This window comes from Acipenser ruthenus, chromosome 45 (genome assembly GCF_902713425.1).
Source record: "Acipenser ruthenus chromosome 45, fAciRut3.2 maternal haplotype, whole genome shotgun sequence".
Lineage (NCBI taxonomy): Eukaryota > Metazoa > Chordata > Actinopteri > Acipenseriformes > Acipenseridae > Acipenser > Acipenser ruthenus.
In genome coordinates, this window is record NC_081233.1 from 7,368,403 (window position 1) to 7,380,619 (window position 12,217).

Below are 12,217 nucleotides of genomic sequence, written 5' to 3' on the forward strand. Positions count from 1 at the left end.
GTAAATAGTGTGGGTGTGTGTGTGTAAGTGAATGTAATGTTGGCAGGGACGGGGTTAAATCTGTCCTTCAGCAATCTCAGGTGTAGCTATTCCCCAGTTAGGTAACTGATGCTAGCTGGGGAGTGGCCACACATGGGACTGCTGGCAGGGACAGATTTAACTCCATTCCTGAAAAGAAAAAGCATTCATGCACAGCTACAGAATAATATTTTTATTACTATATAAAGAAATTATACAAAAAAATAATAATCTGGTAACTAGCCTTTGGTCACTGTAACATTGAGTCCACCGTTGTGTAGTGTAACAGTCCCAAAGAGAGAAGCTCAAGAACCACCTGGAATATTGGCATTTTGTTTAGCTGTAGATCTGGGGTCTGCAACCCTGGTCCTGGAGAGCCCCTATCCTGCAGGTTTTATAGATGTCTTTACATCATCAATGGCTAAAGATCTGGAGCACCTGTTCATCTTGACTAAGCCAATAATTGGTTCAATAAAGTGGTTGAATCAAAAACCACGACATCCCAGTAGCTCTCCAGGACCAGGGTTGGAGACCCTGCTGTAGATCACGATCGCCCTTCTGTAAGGCATTTTGCTTAGCAGGCATCTTAAATGTCATCTTATTTTTGCAACATCCTGCTTTCTACAGCGCGGCAACTGAATCTTTTTTTTATTACATGTCTGTGGTAAGAAATTCCTAAACCTTTCCCCTTGTCTGAGGTCGTTTGTAGCGGTCAAGCACTAGATCTGGATACACACATTTAAAAATCTATCAGATTCTAGACTGTAACTTGACAAACTATAATGCTACATTTCCATAGAACACATGTTGTATACACACACACACATCTGTCTTTCTTGCTTCGACTTCCTTTTGAACAATCGTACTAAAACACTGTCGCTTCAGTTGGCGAGGCGACCTGAATGCCCTCTCCTTTTGTGTTCCTCTGCTGTGATGGGCTCCCAGTTATGTCACTTCCTGTTAAGTCAGAGTCCACTGCAGTTTCCCCCAAACAGTAGCCTAGTGATCAGTCTGCAAATTTCAGGTTTTGTCTTTTGAAAATAATTGTTCCTTGCAAGCCTGTTCAGCAAAATTGCTCCCCCCTTTCCCTCCCCCCCCCCCCCCCCAAGTTCAAACGGTCAGCCCTCATGGAAGTATGGGTGGTCTAATGCTTTCAATGCAGAGATTCGTCTCAGTGGGTTGAATGTTAGCATTTGCTAAAAGAAAAAAAAAATAAATAAAAATTACATTACCCGTGACATTTTTTACAATAAAAACTCAATCATTTTTTGTAACTAGATGCTCGAAATCAAATTGCAAAAATGTGTTCCATTCCTGAGCAGGTTTGAAGGATGGAGACTGAACTGCTCCTTCCTTCAGCCCACCCACGTCTGTCGCTTTATTTCAGCAAATACTCAGAGATGAATTCCTCGCTTACCGATAGCAGCTCTGCTCCTTGCGAGCAAATTTCAGGCACGTAGTCTTCAATGGGTCGGGGGGTCCGGTTTTGAAATGCGTTCTGCGGTACTGGGACATCAGACGGCCACTCCCCTTCCACAGGCAGACCAATCAGACTGCAAGATGAGGACACAACTTTATGGAACGTTTTAGAGCAAAAACAGCATCTAAACAGTATATTAAATACAGCTGCGCATGTGTTGTGTTAATCTTTATATAGTGAACTGATAAAAGGGTGGATATTAAATGGCCTCACTTTTTTTTCTTTGCAATATAATCTTGCAAATAGGTGCCTGGGGTGATTCTTTGATTTCTGCATTTAGAATCGCTGCAGTCACATCTCTGGTCTGACTATGCAAGCACCAGCAATGGCTGAAGATGTTTATATCATTGCATTACACTGGACATTAAGTACAGTAAGTAAAATGTTTTTTAAAGCAGTGCTTCCCATGTCTTTCAATAGATGCGTACACGTTACATAAGGCATTGTACTTTGAGCTGACGCTATATGTTGGGTGAATATGTCTAGCAAAAAATCACTCGCACAGCTCCATTTTCATTTTAAAATGATCATTTAATTGGATCTAATATATTGACAGTTACAGCATAAAAATAAAAGCATATTACTTACTCAAAAATCTTTCCTAACTGATCGACCTCAGAATCTCCACAGAACAGAGGTCTATATATAAAAAAAAACACAGAAGTAGTTATTTATAAACACACAAGTGTAAATTTCTGTATTTTTTCTTGGTATATTTTTTGTTCCACATTTTGGCATGTTTCTGAAAGAGCACTGAAGCCTTCAGGCCATCTGTAAGGTTGCAGTACAAGATTCTACCACACCGTGGCGCCAGTGGACACAACTAAAAAAAAAAAAATTCAAGTTGAATTTGTCACTCATTTTATCTACATGTTGGTTGTGAGAGTTTGTGTTTCATACACTAAAGTATATGAAAAACTACAAAAGCGGTATGTAATTCAGTATGTTAACCTAGCATTATTCAGCAGGTTCATCTTTGAGCTCATTCTATAGGGGGATGGAACACTCTTAGCCACAGCTGTAGACTCAACCCTCTCGACGCGAGCCAACGATCACAAGGCTGCACACAGAAGTAAGAAACTAGACTTACTTCCGTCGAAACATCTCAGCGAAAATGCAGCCGGTGCTCCAGATGTCGACAGGGGAGGCGTAGGTGGACTGGAGCAGCACTTCGGGGGAGCGATACCACAGAGTCACAACCTGAAACACAGGGAGCGCACAGCATTGGTGTCTGCACCCTGCAATGCAAGCGGCTGATCGTTGCAACATCTCGTGATTTGAAATTCTGCTCTCAGGGTCTCAATATATATTAAGAAAAGAGTAGAGCTTGTTTTCTTCCACCTTAGTGACCTTGTGTGAAGCTGCAGGTGGAAAAACAAGCCACAACATAAACACCATCTTATTTTAATCTTATTTTAATTTATATTTTAAAGCAGCTTGTGCGAACTCTATGGCGTTCGAAAAGCCGCCCAGCCAAAACGTTAAAACATATACGCATTATAAAATAGAAGAGAAAAAGCTTGACATGGTAAAATTACACACACAGGGACTGAAGGGGATACAACACAGCGGTGACTTACATTACTTTAGGTTGTAGTTTTATACAAAAGAAAGTTCAGCAGATTCAGTTTTCAGGTTAGTTTTTTTGCACGCTTTCTCATTGCAATTGCTGAAACAATGTGTTTCTTTGCAAGATAAGTTTGTGTTAAGGGGACTACAGAAACTCTAGTTGCCTGCCATAGACACACAGCATGCAATGTAGGGTAGATTACCAAATGTCGCTGGCTCTCACATCAATAAAGACGCAGGATGAGCTAGACTACATTAGAAATATCTATGGCAGGCAAAACTGAAGAGTAGTTCCTGAAAAAAAAAAAACCTTATCCCAATTGTTAAAGATGTAAATAAGTTTAAAGCTGCTTTCATTTCAAATGCAAAAGTTGCAAAAAAACACATTCTAGATAAATATAGCCCCTTGCTGGCATCAGAATCTCAACTTCTAAGCAGACACTCCCTTTATCCTAGTGGTTTAGCGTCCCGAACATCTTTAGTCTTTGTCGGCTCGATCCATTAACCTTTTAAATCAGGGGGAGTTCTTTTCATCCTGCCACAGCAGGGCAAACCACGGGAAGCCGGGTACAAATTCCTTTTCTAAGTCACTGGCCGACACGAAATACCAGGAAACCTCAATGACAGAGCGTCTCCTCACTCCCTGCCAGCCAGCCCGCCCCACTGACGAGACAAGCAGCCAAGACCACACAGTCAAAGAGGGACCCTGCATCAGAGCAGCTTCAACACAGCAGTCTCAGTTCACAGCAAGGTTTTAGGCAACACCTGAAAGAGAGACTGAAGTATCACAGTTATTAGGGTCTGAGGTCAATTCCTTTTTAAAATCAATTCCTTCAAAAGGAATACGTATTGATATTAGACATAATTGGATAAAAGGCGTCTGGCAGATAAATATTAATTGTTGCGATTGTTCAACTGCTTTCATGTGAAGGCAATTTAATTGACAAACAGCGACTTCGATTAAGTAATTTGTTTGCCACTGTGAGAAGCTCATTTTAACAGAATGCTGCTAATTGCAATTTTGATCAATGATGTGTTGGAATTGACTAAAAAGGAACAGGAATGGAAAGACAGGAATTGGCCCCAATGCGGATAGTTTTGGCTTTGTATTTCATTTTCTGTTTCAGTTGTCACACTGGGTGCATTAAAACTCAGGTTGTGATGATAGAAACAGGAATCGATACACAGTGAATTTAAACAAGACGTCAGTTTGCATTACAGACCCGGACTTGAAAAGACCTGCCAGGAAACTTCACCTGGTTTTAGAAGATCGGATACAATTATGCCGAACACAAATCATTTTTCAGATCAATTAAAACGATGACAAAAAATGAATGGCACTGTCCCCAAAGACAATCCTACAGGGCTTGCGATCCTTTGACACGTGTTGGGAGCAGACTGGTGAAAATGAAAGACACAGTAATGTTCCGTACGTCGAGTGAGTCAGACAGAGACAGGATCCGTGCTGAAGTGTTCACATTTTGAATGAGTCACCCACACACAGCCATCTTTTCTTCAGGGAAGACGCCACAGCAGCATAATCCAAATACAGAATTAACTGAGATGCAATTCTCTCGCTTTCCGATCCAGTAACCCCAGATTGATATTTCAAAGATTTGCTTTTAGCCATCTGAGAAAACATTGCAAAGGCAATGCGATCTCTGTTTGGCTGCCTCCCCTGTGCATCACTGACTTCACTGCAGCCCATGGCAAATGCTGCCACACTTCAGTCCTTTAGACTGCACTTGTAGATCTCTCTCTCTCTACCGTTTCTATTATTAAGCTTGCATTGTAACCCTGTACTGCCGTGTAACACCTGCAAGTCGCCTTGGATAAAGGCATCTGCTAAATACTACTACTACTAATATTAATAATAAATTCAAGTTACGTATTGGTTTTTAAAGTCTGTATAACAATGGAACTTTTTTTCAATATGAAAGTAATTTAAAAATAAGTGGTAGACACATTCCAGGTGGATTCACTGGTGCGGCGAAATGTGGCTAGCTGTGACTTTCCACGATCGATCAAATCAATTCCTGATAACCTATTAAAAGTTGCTGGAATTTATTTTCTAAATCCGTTATCACTAATCTGACCCGACAAAGTTGGCACATGCTCACCACAGTTTCAACTTCCACCAGTGCCCATAGGGGGTGCTGTTTCCCATTCAGAAGTTCCAGTCCATATGTACTTTCACTGATCACCTCAATCAGATCTGGGCTCAATTGTAATTGTGCAATAATTAATTGCAATTCCAACAGAACTGTAGCTGAACCTTGGCACACCTGCGTAATTGGAACTGGACCATATAATTGACCAATTACAGTTCAATTACACATTTGTCATGCAATCATTCTTGTATTTTCAACCCCTTTTGTAAACATGTATGTTACACGTGTGCAGTCGTTCGTTACTTTTCAGCGTGTTGGAATTATAATCATTGCAGCATAACTGTAAATGCATTTTAATCAGAATTGCAATTTCAGCAAACACCTCTGCTGTAATTGTTGCTATAATTATAACTGACCCCAGATCAGCTGAAAACGAAAAACGCCTTTTTACTGAAACAGCTATTTCTGTGTGTATCGGTCTGTCTGACTGTGGTGCCATTGTCGACATAAAAAACACCAGAAAACCTCAAAATGTGCTGCACTGCTCAAAACCCTCATGATCCATTTATAAATAAACTTTCTTCAAGGAAGAAATGTAGGCCAATTGTTATTCTCCGCTATTCATGGCATTTCTAAACACAATACTCCACGCAGAGAGGTCCGAGGGGAGGGGAGAGGTTAGGAAGGGGCACTGTGTGGGGAAAGCGCCACACAAACAGCAGAACTGGAAACTCTACACTAGCCATCCTCCTAGCAGGCTGCTATGAGCAGCACATACAGTACAAGCTCTCAAATCAGCCTGAAACAGACACGGCTCTGAATTAGAGTCAGCAGGACTATAAAAAGGTGCTATAGTTTACCTAAAGCAGCACTGCAGATCAACTCCACCCAGCAAGGCTGCACTTGGTTACTTTAAAAGACAATAAAGCACCCATCCACGTGGAGCTTCAGGCCTCTCCCACGGCCATCAGAACGACCCCCAGAATCTATATAGAACAAGGGTGTCCAATCACGGTCCTCAAGGGCTACTCCACTCCAGGTTTAACAGGCAGGTGAACGACTTCAAAGGTCTGGGCGGAGGTTTAATTGGTTTTAATAAAATGATTTCGAACAGGGTTGAAACAAAGACCAGAAATGGAACTTTGGCCACCCTTGATATAAAATAAGTCTGGGATGAACTTGAAAGCAGCAGTCTGCCACGTGATAATTAATGGCTGAACTCCATCAAGGCAAACAGTGGCCCCGAACCGATATTAGGGGCATGGGTGCTAATGAAGTGGCCGGGCAGGTTAGCTCAGGGATTTTCAAGAGAACATGGGGGGGGAGGGAATACGTTTTAGTGCACTGCAATTTGAAAACCTAAACGCTACACAACAAACAACTCTATACTTCATAGATAAAGAAGCTTTTGGAAAAGGATTCTTGAGTCGTCAGGAAGGAGCTTCTATTTTCAAAGCGGATGTGCCGGTAATGAGGTTCTAAAATAGATATCCTGCTGCAATGGTTGCAGGCCTGTGCCAGAAAAAAAACGCACACCAATCCTGCTAGAAGAACATTCTACCTGAAGTGCTGAGCCGTGTCGAATCACTTCAAGAGCAAGCAGTTTCTCCAAAACGTTAAGACACCCTTGTCCAGCCCACAATTAAAAGTAACCGTTTCCATCAGCAATACATTTCAGGGATGGAAAAAAAAAAACACACAGCAGTTTGATCCATTCTTGGGTTTGCTAGGAATTTAATAAGGCACACCTTCTGAGCTTGTTACCTATACACTGGGGCTGATCAAGCTTGTAGTAAAACCTGGAATGGGTGGCACTGCTATGCAAGAGTCTTATTTACATCCCTGCATTTTATTTATTTGTATATGGAAAGGAATGAAGAAATATGAAAGAAATTGGCTAACAATGTCCTCTTACAACTACGCAAAATACCAAAGACCAACATGTTAAACGCTGAGGCAAAAAACTGGATCTGCGTTGCTTCAGTTCTGACTGCTCTTACCACTGGGGTGAGCGCCATGTGACAGCTGTAGATGCGCGCCAGGCCGAAGTCCGCCAGCTTGACCTGTCCGCGGCTGGTCACCAGGATGTTCTCGGGCTTCAGGTCGCGATGGACCACGCGGTTCGAGTGCAAGAAAGCCAGGCCGCACAGGAACTGCTTCATCAAGTCCTGACCGATGGAGAGAGACACCGTCATGAAGGGGTTCAGAACCAGGACAAGCTCTTTGACCTTTTTTGTTTTGTTTTTTTTTAAGCTCACCTTTACTCTCTCTGCAGGCAGTCCAGGGGCAGGTGCTTTCTCCAGGTATGTTTTCAAGTCCTGATCAACGTGCTCAAAGACTAGAGTCACCCTGGTCTCCTGGTCTGTCCGGATTGTAGCGCAGACATCCATTAACCTGAGACACACACACACACAAAAACACAAATCTGTTAAGAGCAGGCACTGGTCTCCCACGCAGGGACAGTAATCCACGGACTACCAGGATATTAAGCAGCTGCAACTGTCATTTTGTATTACCCTTTAGGCCTTACTTTTAAAGCGTTTACTCCAGACTATTTTTTAAAAGCACCTGAACTAGAACTAGTAAGGTCTGTATGTCAAGTTCTCTGAAGAACTCAAGGTGTGTATTTTTTGCAACTATTCCGAGTGTTTCTGTTACTCTCCTATTTGCATTTCTCTAAATCTACCTGGCTTTGATCTTGACTGGAGAAGCACTGGAACTTTAGAGTTTGTCATTCCATTGTCATGTGACTGTCACCTTTGAACTCCAGCAGCACCCCGCCCAATCTCTCTGTGCATACAGTATGTAGAGCAGAGTTGAAAATAGACTCAAAAGCAGGTCTAGGCAGACAAACCACAGCTTATTGCAAATGCCAGTAAAAAAATAAATAAATAAAAATGATACTTGTTCAATTCCTTTTTAAAAATCAACTTCTAAATTCCAATGACTTTTGAAGGAATTGGATTTATAGAGACAGAATGTTGGAATGGATTAAAAGGGACCGGGGGAAATCGGAAATGTATTTTTAAAAAGGAATTCGAATTGAAAGACAGGAATTGACCCCCCCCAACCCAGCTTAACCTTTAATCAAAACAACTCATTGTCAATCTGAACACATGCTTGGAGAGTTTTCAAAATGACGAGGAAAGTCCGCTTCCTGTTGGGTAGGGTGCAGTATTAAGACCCAGCCTGCACCCTCCCATACGCTCCTAGTTGCTCTGCTGTGGAAGAGGTTGCTGCACTGTTTGAGATGGCATTTGAAGCTGCCAAAACTACTCCAATTGATGCGCATCAGCATTTTCTAGGTTTAAATCCCTCACAGCTACAGTATGATGTGCATTTGGTCCACCATCAAGACACGCAGGCTCTGTCTCAGTATAAGGAGAAACCAACCAACCCCCTGCACTCCGCCCCCTGCTGGACTTAAATACAAATACCACAACCGCTCTGAAGTGACAATCCCACCACCCACAATGCCATGGCGGCGCTCCCATTGCTTGACCCCCTGCTCTTACTTGACGATGTTCGGGTGGTCAAACTGCTCCAGCCTCTTGAGCAAGGCCACCTCTCGGACGGTGGACAGGGGCAGCCCGTCCTGGTCAGTCTGGACCCTCACGCTCTTCAGGGCCACGAACTTGCCGCTCTGGCGGTCCCTGGCCTTGTAGACTGTGCCGTAGGCGCCGCCACCAATCTCTGCCACGGGTTCGTACTGCATCCTGCACTCTTGAGCCATCCCGCGGGCTGCTGGGACACAATCACAATCGGAAGGGGTTCTCTACATGTGTGTGACATGCGAACGGGTACACTCAGTCTTGGGTGCTGCTTTTGTGGGGATACAGGAAAACCAAAGAGGATTCAGACTGTTACCTTAGGAGTTCTTCAAACATCATTAATCGTTTTATTGACTTCTATTGTTTTATGGTGTTTGAAATCATTGTAAGTGGTTCTGCTGCTCCAGTAGTTTCTTTTTCTCTAAATCTGACTTGTCTGGATAATCACGAGGGTCTGCATTCCAAATCATGCGACCTTTCAACTCTGCCAGCCTTGCCCTCGCTCTCTCAGATGAGATTTAGTGGGGCTGGAAGACTTGAAAACATACAGAAAAAATGATAACTATGTATTAGTAAGAGAAACAGAATAATAAAAAGCAATTCTAGTGACACTGGAATTGCTGTACTCTGCAGGATTTCTTTTCTTTGGGATTTCGATCCATTTTCCTGGCTGCCTTTTGGGTTTGTGGTTTCCGACTCCCACTCTGGAATTTGCCTTGTTTACGGAATCTTTCTCTTCCTGAATTCCAGAGGAAATTCCACAGCGTGCCGGTCACAGATCCCAGCCAACCAACAGAGGCGTGGTAGAGGAGTTCACAGCCAGAACATCCAGTAAGGAATTCCAGGTTTGCATGTTATTATTTTGAAGCTTGATTAGCTGAAATTGTGGCTGTGTCTTAACTGATTATATCATATATAATTAATATGCAGAACATCCTACGCATTCTGTATGACTATTGTTTCTGCTTGGGTTGTTACCTCCTCTGCTTTCTAACTATTCCAGTCCTTTGAATGCCCTCCTCAAGCCTGATTGTGGGGAACTGTAGTGGAGCAGCCTGTGCAACACTAATATGCTTCCCCGCCTCACTTCCTCAGCGAATGGTATTCATGCATTTCCTCTTCTAAAAATGGAACTTAGAAGTTAATCTAATTTCCATTAGGCGTTAATTCAGTCATCTATCAAAGTCTACAAGATCTGTCCGGACTAACCTGTAAACAGGGAGATGCAGCTTTTATATACTGTATTAAACGTGTCAAGGACTCCACCATCACAAATTAAAGCAGTAAGGTATGTTAATTTATGGGGAAAGTGTGTGCTAGACATAGCAGGCGTTTTTCTACCCACATTCCTTTACGACCCTGTATGCAACAGTACAATGTTATACATTCCGGTAGCCAATGTCCTACCGAAGCATTTTAGTCAATGGCTTGCTTTTGAATGTGCTTCTTTAGAATGTTTTGTAAACCTCTGTTAACGCAAGCTGGTCACCTGTCATTAAAATAAAACTAGCATTAAAAAAGACGAGATTTGCATTATAATGCATCGCTAGTTTGCAATGATTGTTCAATGCTTTTCAGGCGAGACAAAAGCGGCAGGTGTTTCTATGAAGTACGGCGGGAGGCGGGGGGGGGGGTGTTTGTTTTTTATAGACGGAATTCACCCCCCCGCGCCAAAGAATTTCATTGGCAAACAAAAACCAAGGTGAACACGTATGAACCAAAAACGACACATCAGTAAAGCACTAGCCTATTTGACTTGGAACGGTACAATATTTACACCGAGCTTGAGAAAGTTAAGAGGCGGCCTATATTTTCCTAGAAGTCCAGGGGGTATCGTTATCGATGTGAAACCTGTTAACTAGACAGGCTTGCATTTGGGAAACATTAATGCGTGAAAAAAAATCATGCACTTTATTTTCAAATAATCAGTGACATAATTAACATTAGCGATGGTTGCTTTTTCCCCTCACCGGTAAAATATGCAAAAATTGCCGGGAAATAAAACTAAGTACTGATGCTAAACTGTGCCCCTCGGATCTACATCCGCATTAGCTAGCACCCACAGCTAGGCTATTTTCAGAGCGGAGAAAAACGAAAGCAGTCAACACGTGGTGATAAGGGCGCAGTAGTTCTTTGTTAATGGGGCTTTGAATTAAATGTATTTAGAAAATACACACACACGCACTTTTAAAATCAATTGACGCTAAACCCATATTTTCAACCCACGTTTTAGGGTCCCTAATTGATGCATAGTTTTGCATGACACGTTCTATTTTTTATTTTTTTTTCTAAAACAGTTTTATTATTACAAAGTTTGTTAAGCACGTGCGCTCGAGACCGCGAGATTATCATGAATATTGTACAGTACTTTTCCAACCAAAACACACCGCAATTAATTTTAAAACATTGTTTTTTAAATCACATAAAACATGGAAATAAGCAAAAAAATACCACAAGCTTAAAGATTTATGTGAAATAAATTTTTTTTTTTTTTTAATAGCAACAGTTTTTCAACTCTAAACTAACCATATTTGCAAACAAACACTAAGACACAGGGATATCAGACTGGGTTAAAAATACAATATATACTTACCACGTTTAAGAAATTTTTAAAATTATAAAAACATATTTGAAAAATAAAAATTAAGTCTATATCGCCTTTTGTCTTGGACTTCCTGGTGGTAACTGGAAATGCACCGAACACAGAAAGTTATGCAAAACTCTCTTTTTTTCTGTTGAGACACAGACTTGCTCCGAGTGTCTCTTTTTGCAGAACTCTTTGGAGCATCAGATCTCATTGAATTTCCTGCTGGCTGTCATCATACGGTCCTTGCGAGCACGGCCAATCATAGCGCGTCTCTAACTTAGGCCACGCCTTTTTTGGGAGGGGTCTCTCTGATAGCAAACGAATGGAGATCGACGAGGCCTGCATTTTGCTTCTTAATAATATCACCACGGAATGCAACCCAGTTCACAATTTGATTACTTAGCAATAATCATCATATTTTCCACCAATCTGTTAAAATACTTTTAAAAAAGTAAAAGGCGACTTCTTCTTAATGTAGAAATATACAGTGGCCTTTCCTATAACCCCCTACTGCTGCATGCAGTGGTCGGAACGTGCATAAGTCATTGAGCAGAGGCAAGCATGCGTGGGAGGAAGCTGGTATACCTGAAACTAGGGAATGTAAACCAACTGGCAAACAAACAAGGCGGTGAGCACAGAAACTGGTGTAGGCCGACGGCGACAGTACGTTCTAGGAAAACCGCCTGTTTCAAAACGAATTTGTAAGAGATCATTAACATAACACCACGGTACTGTACAATGGATCACAGCCGTAGTGCGTTAATATGTTTCTCTTTGGTGTAATACTTAATACAGCTCTTGTCCTGGCTGTCTCATTAGTTCATTAGCACGGCTCTAGCACAGCACTCCCCATCTCTAACGCTAGAACAGAAAGGGCGCCGTAAGAGTTGCACATGCTGTG

The 12,217-nt window shown here is 42.1% G+C and overlaps 1 protein-coding gene across 4 annotated transcripts; it reads right to left on the reverse strand.

The window, feature by feature from the left end:
- Positions 1 to 196: 196 nt before the first annotated feature.
- On the reverse strand, positions 197 to 11,543 carry LOC131720901 (cyclin-dependent kinase 4-like). Of its 4 annotated transcripts, none has more exons than XM_059013333.1 (8): positions 11,323 to 11,543; positions 8,694 to 8,919; positions 7,437 to 7,572; positions 7,179 to 7,346; positions 2,589 to 2,698; positions 2,087 to 2,137; positions 1,436 to 1,571; positions 197 to 1,214 (listed from the first exon to the last, which is right to left on the reverse strand). In XM_059013333.1, exons 2-8 carry the CDS (start codon positions 8,909 to 8,911, stop codon positions 1,137 to 1,139), a joined length of 897 nt encoding a protein of 298 aa, XP_058869316.1. In that variant the 5' UTR covers positions 8,912 to 8,919; positions 11,323 to 11,543; the 3' UTR covers positions 197 to 1,136. The 4 variants fall into 4 exon arrangements, with proteins under 4 accessions (XP_058869316.1, XP_058869315.1, XP_058869314.1 ...); XM_059013332.1 differs by having other exon boundaries at positions 8,694 to 8,922; XM_059013331.1 differs by having other exon boundaries at positions 8,694 to 8,997.
- Positions 11,544 to 12,217: the final 674 nt, after the last annotated feature.

Coding starts and splice junctions, on each gene's coding strand:
- LOC131720901 (XM_059013333.1), bottom strand. CDS start 8,911: ATGGCTCAAGAGTGCAGGATGCAGTACGAACCCGTGGCAGAGATTGGT. Junction 2,138..2,588: donor GCTGAGATGTTTCGACGGAA/GTAAGTCTAGTT, acceptor TTTTATATATAG/ACCTCTGTTCTGTGGAGATT. Junction 1,572..2,086: donor CAGTTAGGAAAGATTTTTGA/GTAAGTAATATG, acceptor CTCATCTTGCAG/TCTGATTGGTCTGCCTGTGG.